The 21214-nt window shown below is 48.1% G+C and overlaps 1 protein-coding gene across 1 annotated transcript in view; it reads left to right on the top strand.

The window, feature by feature from the left end:
* The window catches only part of LOC137533436 (cadherin-related family member 4-like), an 84985-nt gene extending 64238 nt beyond the window's left edge, over positions 1–20747 (top strand). The window contains exons 14-17 of the mRNA XM_068254827.1: positions 10976–11115; positions 12173–12229; positions 17081–17183; positions 20532–20747. Coding sequence (XP_068110928.1) covers positions 10976–11115; positions 12173–12229; positions 17081–17183; positions 20532–20534 — 303 coding nt within the window. The 3' untranslated portion in view covers positions 20535–20747. The remainder of the gene's footprint in view (positions 1–10975; positions 11116–12172; positions 12230–17080; positions 17184–20531) is intronic.
* Positions 20748–21214: the final 467 nt, after the last annotated feature.

Raw genomic sequence — 21214 nt, 5'->3', positions numbered from 1 at the left:
GTGTTGGAACCTGGTTTTAAAGGTCCCAGTAGTCTTTCCCACATACCCCTTACCACAGGGGCATTTCAATAGGTAAACACAGTGTTCGCTGTTACAATTGTAATAGTCATTCACAGAAAACTTCTTACCAGAACTTGGGTGGGTGAAGAAAGTGCCTGTGATAAGAGAGTTACACACATTACAGTTGAAACACTTGAAACATCCTTTCCTCTCTGAGAAAATAAACTGTTGTTTACTATATTTCTGGCATGGGTCTGCTTGAACCAAAATGTCCCGGATACTCCTATTCGATCTATATGAGAACAGTGGTTTTTCTCTGAGAATGGGATTGAGGCTTTTATCAGATTGTAGAATAGATAGATTTTTGTCCACTGACCTTTTAACAATCATAGACATTGGACCGAAATCTTGGACAAAAGGGATGTTATTTCTGGCCGGTTTCGCGACCGTGCCGCTAAAGATGGCATGTGCTTTACTGATTGCTCCCTGGAGGATGTGATCTGGATATCCTCTCTCAATAAATCTATCCCTCATGTTGTTAATTTCGCCCTCAGCATCATTTGTATCTGAGCAAATTCTCAATACTCTAAGGAATTGAGAAACAGGCAGCCCATTCATTAGATGACTGGGATGAGCACTACTGTACAGCAACAATGTGTTCCGATCAGTCGGTTTTCTGTACAAAGTAGTGCTCAAACCACTTGCTGTTTTTTCCACTTTAACATCCAAAAAAGGTACAGAGAGATCCGAGATTTCTGGGTTGAAAACAATACCTACAAACAGTGAGTTAAGATACTCAATGAAATCACAAAGATCTTTGCGATCACCTCTCCATAGCACAAACACATCGTCAATGTACCTTACCCACATAACCACGTGGGCAAGGTACAACGGCGACTGAAACACAAACATGTCCTCAAGATATCCAACAAATAAGTTAGCATAGGCAGGGGCAGCCGAGCTGCCCATGGCCGTCCCCCTGCTCTGTCTAAACCAAATGTTCTCAAATCGAAAGCAGTTGCATGTCAATATGAGCTCAAGACCTGCCAGGATAAACTCAGATGGTAAAAGGATATTCTATTGTTGTAACAAAAAGTATCTTACCGCCCCAAGTCCGTCTTCATTGGGGATTGACGTGTACAATGAGCCAATGTCCATTGTACACAAGATGACATTATCAAGATCTACTGAAATATCATTAAGTTTGGATAGAAACTGCTGTGTGTCCTTCAAATAAGCAGGCAAGGATTGCACAATGGGTTGAAGGTGGAAGTCAATAAATTGGGCAATGGGTTGGGTAACCGAGTCAGAGCCAGATATAATTGGGCGATATTTCAGAGGTGCGATCCCTTTATGTATTTTAGGCAGTCCGTAGATAACAGGTTTTTGAGGATGTTCCGGCAGGAGAAACTCCATTTCTTTTTCTGTAATCCAATCGTTCGATCGCCCAAGTAATAACAGATCTTTCAATTTCCTAAGTATTGAATGAGTAGGCTCTCCATGTATCATGCAGTAGCTGCTCTGATCACTGAGCATTGCCCTGATGCTTTTACTATATTCTTGATAACATCATGGCGTGGCACAGATACATCGATGACATCCTCGTTTTCTGGACAGGGGATCCCGTTCTCCTCACTCGATTTGTTAATATTATCAATAATAATACCCGTAATCCTAAATTTACTATGCAGATGAGCCCAACACACATTCCTTTTTTAGATCTCCTGATCTCGATCTCCGGCGATGGCCATATATCAACATGCTTATATAGAAAAGAGACAGCGACAAATTCCCTGTTAAGGGCGGAAAGTTTTCATCCTACACATACCATCAAGGGTATTCCTACTGGTCAATACCTACGCATCCGTCGAAATTGTTCCGACGATGAAACCTTTCATGAAGAGGCATTTCGCCTGAGGTCGAGATTTCGAGAAAGAGGGTACAATGATAAGAACTTGATTAAAGCATATAAAAGGGCAGATGCAAGCTCAAGGACATTGCTCCTGGCTGAGAAACAACGCCCTGCCAGAGGCGAGAAACAGAGACCGAGATTTTGCACTAAATTTTCTGCTCAGCACAGAGAGATTTCGCGTACCTTACAGAAACACTGGCATATCCTGACGAATGATGCCAAATTAAGTACCATCGTTTCAGATGCTCCCCTTTTATCTTTCCGTAGAGCACCTTCTCTTCGTGATCTGGTGGTGAATAGCCATTTTGTGGATCCCCGGTCCAATACTAAGCATTGTAAGTTAACGGGCACATATACCTGTGGTGGCTGCACCATGTGCCGATTTATTCAGGTTGGAAGGAGTGTGTTGCTGCCGGATGGTAGGGATTGGTCGCTCTCGCACTATGTTAACTGTGGCACTGTTCTGGTTGTCTATTTATTGATCTGCCCCTGTGGAGCATTCTATGTGGGTAAGACTAGGAATGAACTCCGCTCTAGGATGTCACAGCACATTACTAGTATCAAGAGTTTGAGGGTGACCAATCTCACCCCGGTGGCGAGGCACTTTAAGAAAGCCCATAATGGTAGGTACTTGTCTCTGCGATTTATTGGATTGGATAGGATCCACGGCTCACCTAGAGGAGGCAATATGGATCGTCTCTTGTTACAAAAGGAAGCCAGATGGATATTTGAGTTAGACGCAACTAGATATCCTGGCTTAAATGAGAATATCAGTTATGTTCCATTCTTGCCCCTTTGAGTTTCGATTTCTGTGGGTCTATGCTGTGCTGCTGCATTCCCCTGTCACTGTCTGCGTGAATAGTGGGGACCATCTGTTCTATAAGAGCATTCTCGTAGCCTTGCTAGTTAGCTTACATTTATGTTTGTTAATTCCACCGTTGTGGTGGTACACCTGCCCCATATGATTGGCACCATATGTAATTTGAGGGTGCCTATTCTACCTGTGGGGCATATTATCTTATATTGGGTGATTTTACTAGCTGCTGTCTCATATGGATTTACTTTTTGATAAAAGGTTGGTTATAATATGTATGATGTGACATCTAATTGAGCAATTACCTGGTCTATGGATGGTCTGTGCGCGCTCCCTGTGCGCCCCCGCCGCCTGATCCGGCTTCCTGGTCTCTCTCGCCCCTGCCCCCGGGCCTGCGTGCGGGGGGGGGGGGGGCTGGCTTGGTTGGCTCGCCCATCGTGTCTGCCTGCCCCGCCCCCCTGCTCGCTTTGGCCCGGGGGCGGGGGCGCGAGTGGCCGTGTTGTGCGGCGGGATTGGGCGGCGGCTGCTACATAGGGAGTGCGTCACAGCTGTTTGGACACGCCTCCTGAAGAAGCCGGTAGTAGCCGGCAAAATCGATCGAGGACGCCGTCCTCTCCTATGGCGGCGGACCCCCCTGGTGCCTGACTCCCCATGCTCCAACAGGACATCACCTCCTCTCGGACAACGCTGCTGAAACCTGCAGGAATCCTGTCCGGATGAGTAAGAGCCCACTGGGCAACTTTATGCAATCCACACGCCTTGGCTGCCACACACTGCCATCATGCTCCATGGCTGCTGCTGCTTTGTATCCACTGGCTGCTTGATCTGTTTTCAGTTTTAATGTGCTTATCTGCAAAGAACTGTCAATGCCAACATTGCTAACATCTGTCAATCTGCCTGTGCTCACTTGAGCTACTGCTGCATGGACTTTTGCTTCCACTAAATGCTGCACTATCTGGCTCTCTGTGTATGTGCAATAGGCATTGGTTTTCAGTGACACAAGAATCAATATGCATATGTCAGCATGGTTATCATGAAGAGCCAATAAGCAATTGAGCATGTGTGAATATTAATGAGCTGTTAACATCTGAGGTGATGTCTGCATGGTTTGCTGAGAGTTGAGGATACCTGCTTTTCCTTGTTTGGCCTCTCTCCACATTGGAATATCCACAATGAACTCTGGCTATAGTCATGTGGCTAGATTGGACTCTTTTGCTTTTTGCTTTTCATTTTTTTGTTTGATTTTTTGTTCATTAAGCTGCGCAGCTTTCATTCATTATCTATGTGCACTAAGTCCACCGGTTGGATCTTTTTTGAATCAGAGGGCCCTAGGTATAGCGGGTTTTGGGGGTTGGGGTTGTGGGGAGTATGGAGTTTTCCGCTGCCATACATGGTTTTAAGCTAATTTTGGATATTGTCTTTTGCAAGTGATTAATAAAGTTTTGTATTTTTACAAATAACATATATATTTTTTGTATTCAATCGGGCCATACCCCTTCCACACAATATCTCATAAGGTTTGTTTCCAATTCGGTGGATAATGTCAATCGAGTGCTGGGTGAACACAAAGCATTGATTGAGGCTTTGACAGGGTCCGTCCAAACCCTCCAGACATCAGTGGATGAAGTGCGATCCCCTCCTAGCGCAGACATACGCATGCCCGTTCCTGAACGGTTGTCTGGCCACAGATCTGACTTCCGCAATTTTAGGAGTAGAGTGTTATCATATTTTGAATTAAGACCCCGTTCCTCTGGTACTGAGGCCCAGAGAGTCACGTTCATCAAAACTTTACTGGCCGGTGACTCTCAGACCTGGGCATATAACCTGCCTCCTAGAGACACAGCTCTGACCTCGGTAGAGGAATTCTTTAAGGCCATGGCAGTAATTTACGACGACCCAGACCTTGCTGCGACATCTGAGCGGAAGCTCAAGCTTTTATGGCAAGGCAAGGGTCCAGTCGAAGAGTACGCGGCCGAATTGCGTAGGTGGTCAGTTACTGCCAGGTTTGACACCTATGCCCTGCTGGATTACTTCCTGTCTGGGTTGTCAGATCAGGTCTCCGATCTATTGTTAAGTCTACCTGAGCCCAAAACAGTCGATGAGGCCATCTCATTGGCCATTCGAATCGACCGTAGGCTACGCCATCAGAGACAGACTAGGGGCAGCCATCGTGTCAGGTTGACTTCTTACGCAGCTCCTCCTGCTGCACCCCTAGTAACTCCATCTCCCTCTGTCTCATCATCTCCGGTCTTGCCTCCACCTGAGCCGATGCAGATCGGTCGGTCTAAGTTAACCCAAGTGGAGAGAAGACGGAGTATGACTGAACAGTTATGTTTGTACTGTGGTGAAGGGGGGCATAGGGTACGAGACTGTCCCGTTAAGCCAAATAAGAATACGATGGGAAACGCTACCGCCTAGGAGTTGTAAGGGGTGACACCCTAGGCGCTCAACTCACACCCCTAAAAGAAAAACGTTTCCTCCTTCCGTGTACGATTACATGGGGGGACAAATCGGTAGCCACGGAGGCCTTTGTTGATTCAGGCTCCGCGGCTAATTTTAAGAGTACCGAGTTTGCAGAGAAGTTGGGCATTCCCCTCACCCCAGTAAAACCACCCATCCAGGTTACTGCCGTGGACGACTCCCCGCTACAAAGGGACCGTCCGCTGTCTCAGACACCAGAGGTGGAAGTCATTACTGGGGTACTGCACAGGGAGAGTTTAAGTTTTTTTGTGTTACATATGACTACCTCCACAATTGTCCTAGGTATGCCCTGGCTGCAGCTTCATTCGCCGCAGGTTGATTGGGCTACGGGACAATTGACTAGTTGGTCGTAATTCTGTTCCCAACAGTGTCTAGGGAAAGTGACATTGTGTCAGACCAAGGTTCATGTGGAGGGTGTTCCCGAGCAATACTCCGAATTCTCGGATGTATTCTGTCCCAAGGCTGCTGATAGGTTACCTCCTCATCGTCCTTTCGATTGCCCCATCGATCTCCGTTCCGGTTGTATGCCCCCTAGGGGTCACCTGTATAATTTGACGGGACCGGAGAAAGTGGCTATGCAGGAGTACGTCCGTGACAATCTAGCCAAAGGGTTCATTCGCCCCTCTCGGTCGCCTGCGGGGGCCGGCTTCTTTTTTGTTAAGAAAAAAGACGGAGGTCTTCGACCTTGCATCGATTAGCGTGGCCTGAATAAAATCACGGTGAAGAATCGTTATCCGTTACCACTGATAGACGATTTATTTACGCAGGTCACAGACGCTAAGATCTTCTCGAAATTAGATCTGAGGGGTGCATACAACCTGATCCGCATTAGAAAGGGCGATGAATGGAAGACGGCCTTCAACACACCCAATGGGCATTACAAGTACTTAGTGATGCCCTTCGGGTTATGCAATGCGCCAGCCGTCTTCCAGGAATTAATCAACGAGGTATTTAGGGAGGTGTTGGGTAGATTTGTGCTCGTATACCTTGATGATATACTGATCTACTCCGACGACCTCTCCGAGCACAGGGTCCATGTCAAATTTGTACTGAACAAACTGAGGCAAAATATGCTGTATGCCAAGTTAGAAAAATGTATTTTCGAGGTAACATCCGTCACGTTTCTGGGGTACGTGATGTCTACCTCAGGTTTGTCTATGGATCCTGCCAAAGTTACAGCAGTCCTAGATTGGCCGCAACCTGTGGGCCTGAAAGCCCTCCAGAGATTCCTGGGGTTTGCAAATTACTATAGGAGGTTTATAAAGGGGTACTCCACAATCATTGCACCCCTTACCAGTCTCACAAGAAAGGGGGCAGATACCAACCACTGGTTCCCTGAGGCTGTGGCAGCCTTTTCTCGTCTGAAAATATTGTTTTGCTCAGCGCCCATTTTGAGGCATGTAGACACGTCTTACGCCTTTATTGTGGAGGTTGATGCCTCGGAGGTTGGGGTGGGGGCGGTGCTGTCTCAACGGTCAGGGTTGCAGGGCAAATTACATCCTTGCGCTTATTTCTCCCGTAGGTTTTCACCAGCAGAAAGAAACTACGATATAGGCAACCGGGAACTTCTGGCCATTAAGTTGGCGTTTGAAGAGTGGCGCCATTGGTTAGAAGGGGCAGAACATACGATCATGGTTTATACTGATCACAAAAATTTTGAATACATCGAGGGGGCTAAGAGACTAAGTCCCCGTCAGGCCCGTTGGTCTTTATTTTTTACGAGGTTCAGATTCGTAATCACGTACACTCCAGGCAGCGAAAACATTGAGGCAGATGCCCTGTCCAGATGTTTTGAACCAGAGACAGCACAGCCCCCCGCTCCTGAGTCCATCATCCCACAGAGGTTAGTCTTAGCAGCCACAGAGACCTGGGAGGATTGGACAGAGGTTTTGAGTCCCTTTCAGCAGGATGTCCCTGAGGGAAAACCTGAGGGGGTTATGTTCATCCCACTGCCATTCCGTCTGCAGATTCTACAAATGTTTCACGCCCATAAGAATGCTGGTCACCCTGGAGCTGCCAGAACGCAGGATCTGATTGCCAGATGTGCTTGGTGGCCTTCCATGGCAACAGACTGCAAAGAATATGTCAGGGAATGTGCGGTTTGTGCTAAGAGTAAACCCTCCCGGCTGGCACCTGTGGGATGGTTACAGCCTTTACCCACCCCGAGTGAACCATGGACCCACCTGTCCATGGATTTTGTGGGGGATTTGCCCAGGTCTGAGGGCATGTCGGTCATTTGGGTGGTGGTCGACCGTTTTAGCAAAATGGCCCATTTTGTGCCCCTGAAAGGACTCCCCTCGGCTCACTAACTGGCCGAATTGTTCATCATTCACGTCTTCCGGCTGCATGGCATTCCGGAAAACTTTGTGTCAGATAGGGGAGTCCAACTTGTGTCTGGATTTTGGAGGGCATTTTGTCACCAAATGGGCATGGAGCTATCATTCTTGTCAGGCTACCACCCACAGACCAATGGGCAAACGGAGAGGGTCAATCAGGCCTTGGAACAATTTCTGAGGTGTTATGTTGCGGAGGCACAGAACGATTGGGTCAGGTTCTTGCCTTTCGCTGAGTTTGCACACAATAACTTGAAAAGTTCCTGCGCGGGGTTCTCTCCGTTACAGATAGTAAACGGGCGGTCAGAGCTGGGACAAGGTCCTCCAGCACCCAAGGCTGAGACACCCCTCCACCCCTCCATCCCTCCCACCCCAGCTGTTACACACTGATTGCTATTACACTAAGAGGGCCACAGGGCCCACAACCTCCCCAACACCTTAATATCTAGTTATCTGGTGTGCAGTCACTGCTATGTATCCCCTTTTCTTATTTCTTTCTGCTTAAAACACAATTAGGAATGACAGCTGAATGAATTGTGCGCCCCCTCCTACACTGCGCCCTGAGGCTGGAGCCTCTCCAGCCTATGCCTCGGCCCGGCCCTGCGGGCGGTTGCCTAAGTTCTCCCCATTGCCAGTGGCCTCCGTTCCCAGCACTGGAGGATTGGCAGAGGTCACTCAGGGACAATTGGGGAATGGTTAAGGAGAATTTGCAGAAAGCATTTCAAGGTCAAAAGGGTCAAGCGGACAAAAAACGTTCCTTGGAATGGAAGTTTCAGCCAGGGGATTTAGTCTAGGTGTCCACACGTCACTTGACCCTGAAGCAGCCATCTGCCAAACTGGGCCCCAGGTTTGTGGGTCCATTTTCTGTGACAAAAAAAATCAACAACGTCACTTGTGCCGTTGATCTTCCCGCCAGCATGCGTGGGGTAAGATCATTTCACGTGTCTCTGCTCAAACCGACAGTTCATGTGGGCCCTACTCCTCCTCCTCCTGTGATGATAGATGACCAACCTGAGTACGAGGTAGAAAAGATATTAGATTCACGCATTGTACAAAACTCAGTACAGTATCTGGTGCATTGGAAAGGGTATGGATTGAGGAGAGACAATGGGTACCGAGGAGTCGCATGCATGTGGACGAATTAAGGAAGGAGTTTCATGCTCTACATCCTGAGAAACCGGGTAGGAGTTGTCCGGAGTCCACTCCTCGGGGGGGGGGGGGGTACTGTCAGAAAACGCGGAAGCACAGCCGCTCGCTCTCAGAGCGGGGCGGCTGCTTCCGCATCCAGCGTGGCAGAGCACGGGGAGTCAGCCGCCTCCACTCAGTCTGAGGCGGCTATCCCCGTGCAGGGCATGACGGAGCGCGGAAAAACCGCGGTGCTGGTGTGGCTGGGACACATAGTCCCTCTAGGTTTAGAGTGACGTGCGCGCGCGCACTCAGGCAGGGATTTTGTGACAGGCAGAGGTGAGTCAGCTGACCAGCCTGGTCAGCTGATTCTGGCTCCACTCCTGATTGGTCCAGCACTTAGGGAGGTGCTGGAGAGATGCATGTGTATATATACTACTAGCTGCTTAGTTGCTGGTTGTCTGGCGTTGCGAACACATACGTGGGAGCACTCAGACCTGTAGTCAGATCCTTAAGTGTGCCGGGACCAGCTGGAGCTGTAATCCTACACTTATCTAGATTCTGTTGATAGCTTAAAGTACTAGTTTGATTGCGATTATCTGTTATGACCCTCTTGCCTGCCTGACTATCCTCCTGAACTCTGATCTTGTACCTCGATATTTCTGATACCCTGTTGCTGAACCCTGCCTGTACCTAGACTCCGCCTCTGCCTTCTGAATCTGTACTTTATCTGTCCGTGTGTTACGATCTGGCTTGTCCGACCTCGAGAACCGACCTTACTATTGGAGGCGGTTCCCCGTCCTGTTAGTGACACTTCCCCCTGAGTGTCACTTTCAGACTACCTTCCTCTCTCAGCCTGACTCCTCCCGCCTTGGGGAGTTCAGGTCTTTGGAAGGAAGCCGTGCAGTACTCCTCACTGCACTGAGGCCCAGTCCTCTAAGTGTTACGGTCACACCAAACACTCTACTCAGGTGAACAGAGGTTAGCTGGTATATCAGATTATCGGTGATACTGCAGATCACTTATAATCTGGTATACATCTGTATTCCCAGTGATACTGCAGATCACCGGTAATCAGATCCTCTCTGTGCTTCACCGTTCGTTACACAATTATTAAAATCAACAATTATTGAGACATTAATAGCCGGTATAAAAAATAAAAGAAAGGGAGAAAAAATAAAAGGAAAGATGTCCTTTTGTGGGAAGAATCATAAAGTCCTTGGTAAAATCATTTGTTTCAGCTCAAAGTTCAGAGTTCAGACCAGGTGGATGCCAGCATATCCTCAAGCTGGCACAGATGAGATCAAGATGGAGTTTCAGGGTGGAGGACACTGAGTTTGGGTCCTCTGCCATTCTTATGCCCCTGATCCAGTAGGAGGGAGTGAGGGCAGGGCCACACACCCCCTTAGAAGATGAGATGAGCCCTCCCCTTGTCCTGGGGACCAGAAATCATATCTAACCATATATGGGCTCTATCTCACAGAACCGTACAGGTCAGGGCAGATTTATTAACATTTTCAGGTCTGTCTCGATTTACCCAGCACCCTGATACCAGACATGAGGGGTGGGACCCCTGTGGCATCATCAGGGCACTTTCAAACTGCCTAACTGGCAGTCTTTACCTCCAAATGTTCTGAAACTTCCTCAGAACCAGCACCGGGACTCATGCTACACTTTCCCCACGTTTGGCGAAGCTGCCATCTCAGGAACCCCAGAAATATGACCGATCTGGGAAGTTATGGATTATGCTATGAGCCTCAGGTTATTTAGGATGTGGGCTAGCAGCTGGCTTCCCTTTGATCCTTACCAGGGAGCAAGGTGTCAAGACCTCCCGGGGATTCGTAGCCTGCCTGGCTGAACCTAGGCCTCCTTATCACCCTTTGGTTAATTAACATCTACATGAGATCAGCTAGGTGTCACCTGGTTCCCAGAACAGAAAAGGGAATGAATGCCTCCATGTTATTCTGCCTTTCCACAGGGAATATGTCTAAGCTAATTAACAACTCAAAAGACATCCTGCACCTAAATTAGAGGCAGAGGAGAAAAACTTGTATTTTAAAAAAACAGGAATGTCCGTTCTAATTCCTGTAATGGCTGCACAAATCTAGCCAGACAGCGATCAGAAATTGGGCTGCGCGGCTCCTTCCAATTCGCCTGCGTTTCTCACGGCTGTTCCGTGACAAGGATCATTACCTCCTCCTGAGGTACGTACCCCAAAGGGGAACTTTTTTCTCTTACAGGTTAACTTTAAATTAGTTAGATAGGGAACTATAGTCTTCATGCTAAGACACCCTCTGATCCTCTTTCTAGATTCCACAGAAACAGACGAAGATTGTGAATGTGATGCAGCAGTACTGGCAGCCTGACGCCTGGTTTGTGGCGGTTCTGACGATCACCGGGGCGCTCCTCTTCGGCGCCATAGCTTTGCTCACCTGGGCACTGTGTACAAGGTGTGTATAGTGGCGTAGTAGGATAGACACATGAGTGTAGAATTCAGGGACCAGTCAGCCCAGTCTCATGGAGAATTTTGGCAGCCACACTGAAGGCTGAAGATAATTATTTCCAGCCAATCAGAATCCAGAGACTCTTCCCACCTTCCTGCATGGAGTTGTCCTGTAACATCTCAGCACAGTAGGGAGGCTGTTCCATCAGGGATATTGCTATTACATTACCATGGAACGTTACAAAGCATATCATTGCAGCAGATCATAACAGACCAGGAAAGTCCAGAATCCAGCCATGATCTTCCTACACATTTTATTTAAACCTAGTTAGTAAAATCTAGTTAAAAAAATAATAATAATAATTTTGGTTTTGGACAGTTGGTAATCGGCTGTATCTTCTTTTGGGATTTAATTGCTGCCTGTGCCACACCTATACAACTTTTATTGCTGTCCCCATTCTCTTCTCTGGGTCCATCAGGGCTCATATGAAAGTCATAGAAGTTCCAAAGAAAGGGAAAGAGGAAAAATATCGCCAGGTGGAACACAGACAGCAATAAAAGCCCAAGCAAGGTTCTACGGGATAATTCAATTCAATTTTTCTTCCTCATTTGTCCCTCTTTCAGGAGTCATGTACAGATCTATCTAAATATTTGCATTTTTCTACTAAAAATGTTTAATTGACTCTAAACTTTATTCCCATCATTTAAATTGATATATTTCTTATTTTCAACTGTTACAATAAAGGAAAATTAACAAGTTTTTTTTGAATTTACATATTTTTCTTATGAAATATTTATGGTATGTGTGACTAGAGGTGTGATTAAGGGTGTGTCATGGGCGTGGCTTAAGTGTCATCTTAAAAAGTTGGAAGGTATGCATTACTTCTACAGTGCAGTTTGAGTGTAGTGGAATCTTCCAAATGTCTTAAAGATCTTGGAATGTGACGTCGACGTCACTTCATCAATGCTGCTTCTTTGGCAAAATCTTCACAATATCTCACTCAGTGGCCAATCCTGCTAGACACATACGGCAGAGAAAGTAATACGTTTTTTCACCTCCTAAGGTATCCGCTTTGTGTGGGAGGCCCAAAAGAAGAAACAGAACCCCTATTGCAGCAGAGGTGAGTGAATCTACTTTTACATGTTGCAGCAACCTTATAAATCGAGCAGATACTAACGTATATTGAGTGTCATGCAGTCTATTGAATAATTAATCTGTAAGTTTGCCCTAGTATACACAAACGCATTTTATAGAGACTCCGAGGTGGAGTAAACCTTTAGCAGCCAATTTATTTAAGCAAGTTGTTTTTCTTATTTCATATTTGTTACCTTTCTTTGTTAGTAATTAGTACTGCTGCAATGTGTATTTATGGCCACTTGTCACTAGGGGACAGTGTGAGACAATAATAGAGAACTACTGCTTTCAATTTCTACATTTTCTGCTAGTAGAGAGACATCAAAGCTTTCCAAGAATCTACAGCACAACAAGTTCTGAATGACTGAGGTCAAAAAGCAGTGCACTTAAAGGATACCCCAACTGAAATGTGACATAATGAGATAGACATGTGTATGTACAGTGCCCAGCACACAGATAACTATGCTGTGTTCCTTTTTTTTCTTTCCCTGCCTGAAAGAGTTAAATATCAGGTATGTAAATGGCTGACTCAGTCCTGACTCAGACAGAAAGTGACTACAGTGTGACCCTCACTGATAAGAAATTCCCCTTTTTTACCTCTTTCTTGCTCTCAGAAGCCATTTTCTGCCAGGAAAGTGTTTTATAGTTGGAATTTCTTATCAGTGAGGGTCACACTGTAGTCACTTCCTGTATGAGTCAGGACTGAGTCAGCCACTTGCATATCTTATATTTAACTCCTTCAGGCAGAAAAATAAAAAAAGGAACACAGCATAGTTATCTGTGTGCTAGGCACTGTACATACACATGTCTATCTCATTATGTCACATTTCAGTTGGGGTATCCTTTAAAGAGATTCTTCAACGAAAAAAGTTCCCCTGGGTGGTAATCACCTCAGTAGGGGGAAGCTTCTGGACCCTATCGAGGCTTCTCCCGTCCTCCTGTGTCCCACGGCGGTCTAGCTGCAGCCCCCGGAACTCACAGCCAACAATTTGTCAGGCTGTGCAACATTTACCTTTTCTGGCTCCAGCGGGGGTGCTGTTGCGGCTCTTCCCACGGAGATAGGCAGGCGCGGAGCTAGGGGGGGTCGGGGTAGGTCAAGTGCCCCCGGGCGCCGGGTCCCTAAGGGCGCCCAGCTGAGCTGATTTTTTTTTTTTCTGCGGAGGGGAGCAGCGCAGAGAAGAGAAGAGGGAGAGCTATGTGGACGGTGGAGAAGGAGGCCATCTCCCCCCCTTCTCTCACCTTAGGGCTCTCCCTCCCTCCATCGCTGTCCCCTCCGTTATTGTCCGGGTGCTGGCGCAGCGGGCGGGACTCACCTCCGTCTCGCTCCAGCGCCGGCCGGAAGTTCGGATCCCGCAGCCGCTGCTCTGGTCTGGACTAGACCAGAGTAGCGGCAGATCCATCCGCGCTGCGACGAGACGGAGGTAAGTTCCGCCCGCCGCTGCCAGCACCCGGACATTAATGGAGGGGACAGCGAGGGAGAGAGAGCAGCTCTCCCTCTTCTCTGCGCTGCTCCCCTCCTGCTGGGGAGGCAGGGAGGGGGGCACCTGGCTACCTACTCTGGGCATATATACCCCTGGCTACATCTACTGGGCATATATACCCCCTGGCTACATCTACTGGGCATATATACCCCTGGCTACATCTACTGGGCACAAATACCCCTGGCTACATCTACTGGGCACAAATACCCCTGGCTACATCTACTGGGCACATATACCCCTGGCTACATCTACTGGGCATATATACCCCTGGCTACATCTACTGGGCATATATACCCCTGGCTACATATACTGGGCATATATACCCCCTGGCTACATCTACTGGGCATATATACCCCTGGCTACATCTACTGGGCATATATACCCCTGGCTACATCTACTGGGCATATATACCCCTGGCTACATCTACTGGGCATATATACCCCTGGCTACATCTACTGGGCATATATACCCCTGGCTACATCTACTGGGCATATATACCCCTGGCTACATCTACTGGGCATATATACCCCTGGCTACATCTACTGGGCATATATACCCCTGGCTACATATACTGGGCATATATACCCCTGGCTACATCTACTGGGCATATATACCCCTGGCTACATCTACTGGGCATATATACCCCCTGGCTACATCTACTGGGCATATATACCCCTGGCTACATCTACTGGGCATATATACCCCTGGCTACATATACTGGGCATATATACCCCCTGGCTACATGGACTGGGCATATATACCCCCTGGCTACATATACTGGGCATATATACCCCTGGCTACCTACTCTGGGCATATATACCCCTGGCTACATATACTGGGCATATATACCCCCTGGCTACATATACTGGGCATATATACCCCCTGGCTACATATACTGGGCATATATACCCCCTGGCTACATGGACTGGGCATATATACCCCTGGCTACATATACTGGGCACATATACGCCTGACTATATATACTGGGCACATATTATTCTCCTGGCTACATATACTGGGCATATATACCCCTGGCTACATATACTGGGCACATATACCTCTGGCTACATATACTGGGCACACATATCCCTGCCTACATATACTGGGCACATATACCCCTGGCTACCTGTTCTGTGGACATCTCTACCCCTGGCTACCTGTTCTGGGGACATCTATACCGCTGGCCACCTATTCTGGGGACATCTATACCGCTGGCCACCTATTCTGGGGACATCTATACCGCTGGCCACCTATTCTGGGGACATCTATACTGCTGGCCACCTATTCTGGGGACAACTATAGACCTGGGGCTACCTATTTTTGGGGAACCACGTCAGATTGAGTGTATTTTGGAGAACTGCTGCCTGGTGAGAGGTGTCTACCATATTAAGGGGGCATTCTACCTATTTATGTGAAATGCTGTCTATTTATGTGACTCATGACTGCTGAATTTGTCTTGTTGGGGGCCTCATGGTTACTGAATTTGTCTTGTTGGGGGCCTCATGATTTGTTGGGGGCCTCAAGATCGCTGAATTTGTCTTGTTGGGGGCCTCATGATTGCTGAATTTGTCTTGTTGGGGGCCTCATGATTGCTAAATTTGTCTTGTTGGGGGCCTCATGATTGCTGAGTTGGTTATGTTGGGGGTCTCATGATTGCTGAATTTGTCTTGATGGGGGGGGGGCTCATGATTGCTGAATTTGTCTTGGAACATGCTGGAAGGTACATACTGAGGGAGGGTGGGTGAGCGTGAGCCTGCTAACCTCCATATACATTTGGCTCCACCCATAACCACGCCCACATTTATTATGTGACCACGCCCCTTTTTGGCGCGGCGCAACCTTGACTTTGGGGGGCGCATTAATAGTCTTTGTCCCCGGGCGCTGAAAACCCTAGCTACGCCTCTGGAGATAGGCGAAAATAGCCGATCTCCGTCAGGTCCATTCTACTGCGCAGGCACAGGAGATTTGCGCCTGCATAGTAGAGCGGCCCGACAGCGATCTCCTATTTCCACCTATCTCCGAGTGGAGAGCCGATACTGCGCCTGCGCTGGAACCGGGAAGGTAAATATTTACATCCTCGCTGTTCGGGGAGCTTTATCGCTGCCGCCGTGGGACTGAGGAGGACGGGGGAAGCCTCAATAGGATCCGGAGGCTTCCCCCACCCGAGGTGAGTACCCCCCAGGGGAACTGTTTTCGTTACAGATTTTCTTTTAATCAAATTAGATAATTCTTTTGAAGCTGCAAATGGGTTCAAATAAAAAATTAGATACTTACCTAAGAAGAAGTTAGCCTCTGGACCCTCCATAGGCTCCCCACATCTTCCTGGAGACCACCGCTGCTGCCCGGGCCCCTCTGTAAGATTGCAACCACAAGTGGCTTCTGCTTACTGCGCAGGCACGGCCATACTCACACATGCACAGTATGGCCACACTCATAAATGGCGGGGAGTGTGGCCATGAGAACATATCTGACAAGCTCTTGTCAGATATGTTCCGGGGGTCTTCATATTGCAACAGTGGGGGCCGACAGGATGTGGAACACCTCTACAGGATCCCGAGGCTTCCCTCTTCTTAGGTAACTATCAATTTTTTTTTTTTTATTTTATTCTGCCTCGGGTACTTTTTAACCCTTTACAATCCTGTTTTCCTATGGTGCTGGAGAGAACATAGGTGATCCTGAAAGGATCAGAACGAGCTCTACAAGTTTACCAGTTGTGAGGGGGCGGAGCCTGGCATCAGTGGCAGGGGTGGGGCCTTGCACGAGCGCCAGCGTAATATTGTTATTATGCGACGCTCATTGCTCCTAGAAGGGATCAAAGTGGTGGACTTTGTTCATCACTTTGATCCACATAGGGGGACGCCGTGCTGGACCTGATCTGGAAGCACCTCCCATACAAAGGCGCAAAGTGCAGTGGTTTGACATGGTAGATGGAGGGCAAAGCAGCGGGGGATGGGGGCGATGATCAGAGTGTCAGACATAGTCCAAAACTGTGATCAGAAGAAGAAGGGGCTGTGCAGGATTTTACTGGCAACACAGCCATCTACTGTCAGCCACCTTTTCTTATAGAGCACAGGGGTCAAACTCAAGGCCCATGGGCTGAATCCGGTCCTCCTCACTATTTTATGTGGCCCATTGTGTGGTTGAGTATGACACCCTTGCTATAGAGGAAAAGGCCAATGTCGAATATAGGATAGTAAAAGACTTTGGTAGTGGAGAATTCTAGAGTAAAGGGTGCAGAGCGGAGGAAGAGAGAAGTTCTCTCACATGCATTTTGTCCACTTATGGCACCTATCTCCACTTTTTGGTCACTTCACATCAGTGCTGGTTTAACAGAACTGTCTCCTTCCTTTTGGCAGCTCACTGCAGAATCCTGAACAACCAACAAACCCAAATAACCAGCAGCCACCACCCCCTGCGAAGGAGAAGAAAGATGTTGCTCCAGTCAGCCCGCTAAGCCTGGTATGAATAGATCCACACGCCACTGGTGACAATGCCACGTCCAACAGCTAGGTCACTAAGCTGATATTGGTTCTCTGCAAAAAATGAAAGACGTTTGGAGAAGTCCAAAGATCCATCCAAAAAAATAAAGACACAGAGACCCCAGGAGCCCCTGCTAATGTAGTAATTGGGGACATCAACGAAAGTAGTAGATATAGGAGTGGTACTCACAAAAGTGGGTTGCAGCACTAGCAACCACAGTATGAAGGCAGGGGAGAAGACCTGGGGTTCCTTAATCTTAGGGTCACGCTACAAAATCAACTAAAAGTTCAAAGGAACTCAAAGTTCATGGAGCTTAGAGCAAACTCCCTCCAAAAATTGGTGGGACTAACAATATATAGGGAGGGAAGTGGCAATGGCATCCTCAAAAATTGGAGAGATGGCTGTAGACCGTCTACAAAAAATAATAGTACTTGCTTACCTCAAATAAAAAGAGCAACATGTATGATGTTGCACATATGATGAAAAAAACTCCATGGTGCAAAAGGGTTGGGCAGAAGCTGGATGTTTATTGAGGGTCAAACAATGTAGAATGAGATGAAGGACACCTTTTCACTATGGCAGGGACAATGGAACTAAATAAAATATTACATAACACACTATATTCTGACATCTATGAAAATGAGCCATATTCAAAATAAATAATACACATGGTATATAATACACAAGGAGTAATGTGTGACTCTTCTAACTTTTGTCTTATGCTGGATACACACCACGCGTTTCCGCGTTCGATGCATCCGTCGATACGCGTCGATTCGATTATTTCCGACATGTCCGATTCAAGCTTCGATGGATCGCTAGGTCGATTTGCCATACTTTACATGGCAATCGACCTAAAAATCATCGAAATTCGTTCGGAAATGCTCGGAGATAATTGAATCGACGCGTATCGACGGACGCATTCGACGCGGAAACTCATGGTGTGTATCCAGCATTACAGCAATTTGATGGCAGAGGTCAGGATCCAGGTAAGTGTCAGATCCTACTGCAGTGCTGCCCCTCCTCCATCCTCAGCACAGTCTCCGGCCCTCCTTCATCCTCAGCACAGCCTCTGTTTGTTCACAGCATAGCCTACACCAAAGCCTCTGGCCACATCATAACTTGCACCACAGTCATCGTCCACACTCACAGCATAGCCTATACTCTGGGTCATAACTACAAATCATGGGGCCCAACAGCAAAACTTTGATGAGGCCCTCAATGTTCACACCCCTTCCCTTTTCCTCCTTTCGGTGACCCTCACAGCCTGGAGTCTCATCTTGCAATGGTCATAAAATAATTGTGTCCATCATGATCTTCTAACCATAACAGGTACAAAAACCTGATTTGGAGGATGGACCCCTGTATTCGAATGAGTAAATGTTACTAGATGGGGCCCCTCACTGCTCTGGGCCCCTCTGTGATCGCAGTGGCTGTTCCCTTATAGTTGCTCCCCTGTGCTCAGGGTCGGATCTAGGGGGGGGGGGGGGGGGGGGCAGGCGGGTATCTTGCCCCAGGCGCAGTTTGTTGAATTCTTAAAAAGGCAGCAAAATGAATGGCAGTTTAGGCGCCAAAATCTGACCTTGCCCCAGGCGCAACTTGGTCTTGATCCGTCCCTGCCTGTGCTGCACCATGGCATCCGCCCACAGCATAACCTGCACTGCAGCATCAGTCTACAGCATAGCCTGCACGACAGCCTCCACCCACAGCATAATCTGCACCACAGCCTCTGTCCACAGCATAGCCTGCAACACAACATAGCCTGCACCACAACCTCTGCCCACAGCATAGCCAGCACCACAGCCTCTTTCCACAGCATAGCCTGTAACACAGCCTCGATCCACAACATAGCCTGCAACACAGACTCCGCCAACAGCATAGCCAGCACCATAGCCTCTTTCCACAGCATAGCCTGTAACACAGGCTCCGTCCACAACATAGCCTGCACCACAGCCTCCGCTCACAGCATAGCCTGCACCACAGCCTCTTTCCACAGCATAGCCTGTAACACAGCCTCCATCCACAGCATAGCCTGTAACACAGCCTCCATCCACAGCATAGCCTGTACGACAGACTCTGCCCACAGCATAGCCTGCACCACAGCCTCCGTCCACAGCATAGCCTGTAACACAGCCTCTGTCCACAGCATAGCCTGCACTACAGCCTCCGCCCACAGCATAGCCTGCACCACAGTGTCTGCCTACAGCATAGCCTTCACCACAGCGTCTGCCTACAGCATAGCCTGCATCATAACTTTTGTTTACACGTTATTCACAGACCTCCGCCCACAGCATAGCCTGCACCACAGCCAGGCTCCGCCCACAGCATAGCCTGCACCACAGCCTCTTTCCACGGCATAGCCTGTAACACAGCCTTCATCCACAGCACAGCCTGCACCACAGTCTCCGCCCACAGCATAGCCTGCACCACAGCTTCTTTCCACAGCATAGCCTGTAACACAGCCTCCATCCACAGCATAGCCTGTACGACAGCCTCCGCCCCCAGCATAGCCTGCACCACAGCCTCCGTCCACAGCATAGCCTGTAACACAACCTCCGCCCACAGCATAGCCTGCACCACAGCCTCCGCCCACAGCATAGCCTGCACCACAGCCTTCGCCCACAGCATAGCCTGCACCATAGCCTCCGTCCACAGCATAGCCGGCACTGCAGCCTCTGCCCACAGCATAGCCTGCACTGCAGCCTCTGCCCACAGCATAGCCTGCACCATACCCTCTTTCCACAGCATAGCCTGTAACAAAGCCTCTGTCCACAGTATAGCCTGCACCACAGCCTCCTTCCACAGCATAGCCTGCACCACAGCGTCTGCCTACAGCATAGCCTGCATCATAACTTTTGTTTACACCTTATTCACAGACCTCAGTGTACAGCCTTCATCCCACATTGTTAAATGTGACACTGATCCCCCCCCCCATGCTTTTAAATCTCATCTGCTCCAACTGTTCCCATGTTTGCTGCTTCTCCCAAGCGACACATGCTATCCGCAGTGGAGCTGGCATCACAAGGCTGATTCCCGGGAGATTTCATGGTTAAATTGATCGGCCTGCGGTGTATGAGCAGCTAACAGATCTCTGTGATCAGATTGAAAGATCTGTCTCTTCACTCTTGGCCAATTTGCTCATACAGTTCATCTCTTGATGGTACCTTAATTCACACCAACTTATGATGTACACAGCACATAATGTACAGCTATAGCACACAGCAGCAGTCATGTGCAGTTTCTATATATTTTATACATCAGGCAGGATTGTGGTGAGCTGCAATCAGGATTCTTGTGTTTGCATCCTCTCTTCTGCTTTCTCCGCAGTGACGGGACGTGAATATCTCTTCAACAGCCACCCTGGAGAGCGGCGCTGGGTCTGAGAGCAGCGAACACCCCCGGGAACTCCAATTCTATCACATCCAATCATTTATCCTTGTGGGCAATCGTATAAATGATGTGATTGTGTGCTCATACCGCAGGAGCTCTAACATCTGTAATGGGAAGGATATCCAAATCAAATACTTGATCAAATGCACTTTATTACCGGTAATCTTCTAAAAAAAATTGCTAATGTAATTCACAGTGTCTGTTTTCTAAAATAAATAATATTTTGATTATAATTGGCATCTTTTCTTGCTTTGGATATGATGGTGCGCAGTAACTGCTTTTCTCAGCACAGGACAAACTATAAAGGAAGCAACTCAATAATACAACCTCTACAAAATTATCCAAAATTTCACTAAGTAGCGTTGTATGGAAATATTCTGCCACCCTTTTTTTTTTTAAAGGAAATCTTAAAGGGAACCTAAAGTCAACATAAAAAAAAAAGTTTCACTTACCTGGGGCTTCTACCAGACCTCTGCAGCCGCCCTGTGCCCGCGCCATCCTAGAACGATTCTCTGGTCCCACGCAGTGGCTGAGTTTCAATTTGTGCGACAGAGCCAGTCGCCGGCCACTGCTCCTGCACGGTCCTGGCTGTGTGCGTCTTGCACAGTACGCGAAAATGC

Source organism: Hyperolius riggenbachi, chromosome 9 (genome assembly GCF_040937935.1).
Source record: "Hyperolius riggenbachi isolate aHypRig1 chromosome 9, aHypRig1.pri, whole genome shotgun sequence".
Lineage (NCBI taxonomy): Eukaryota > Metazoa > Chordata > Amphibia > Anura > Hyperoliidae > Hyperolius > Hyperolius riggenbachi.
This window is presented reverse-complemented; position numbering and strand designations above follow the sequence as displayed.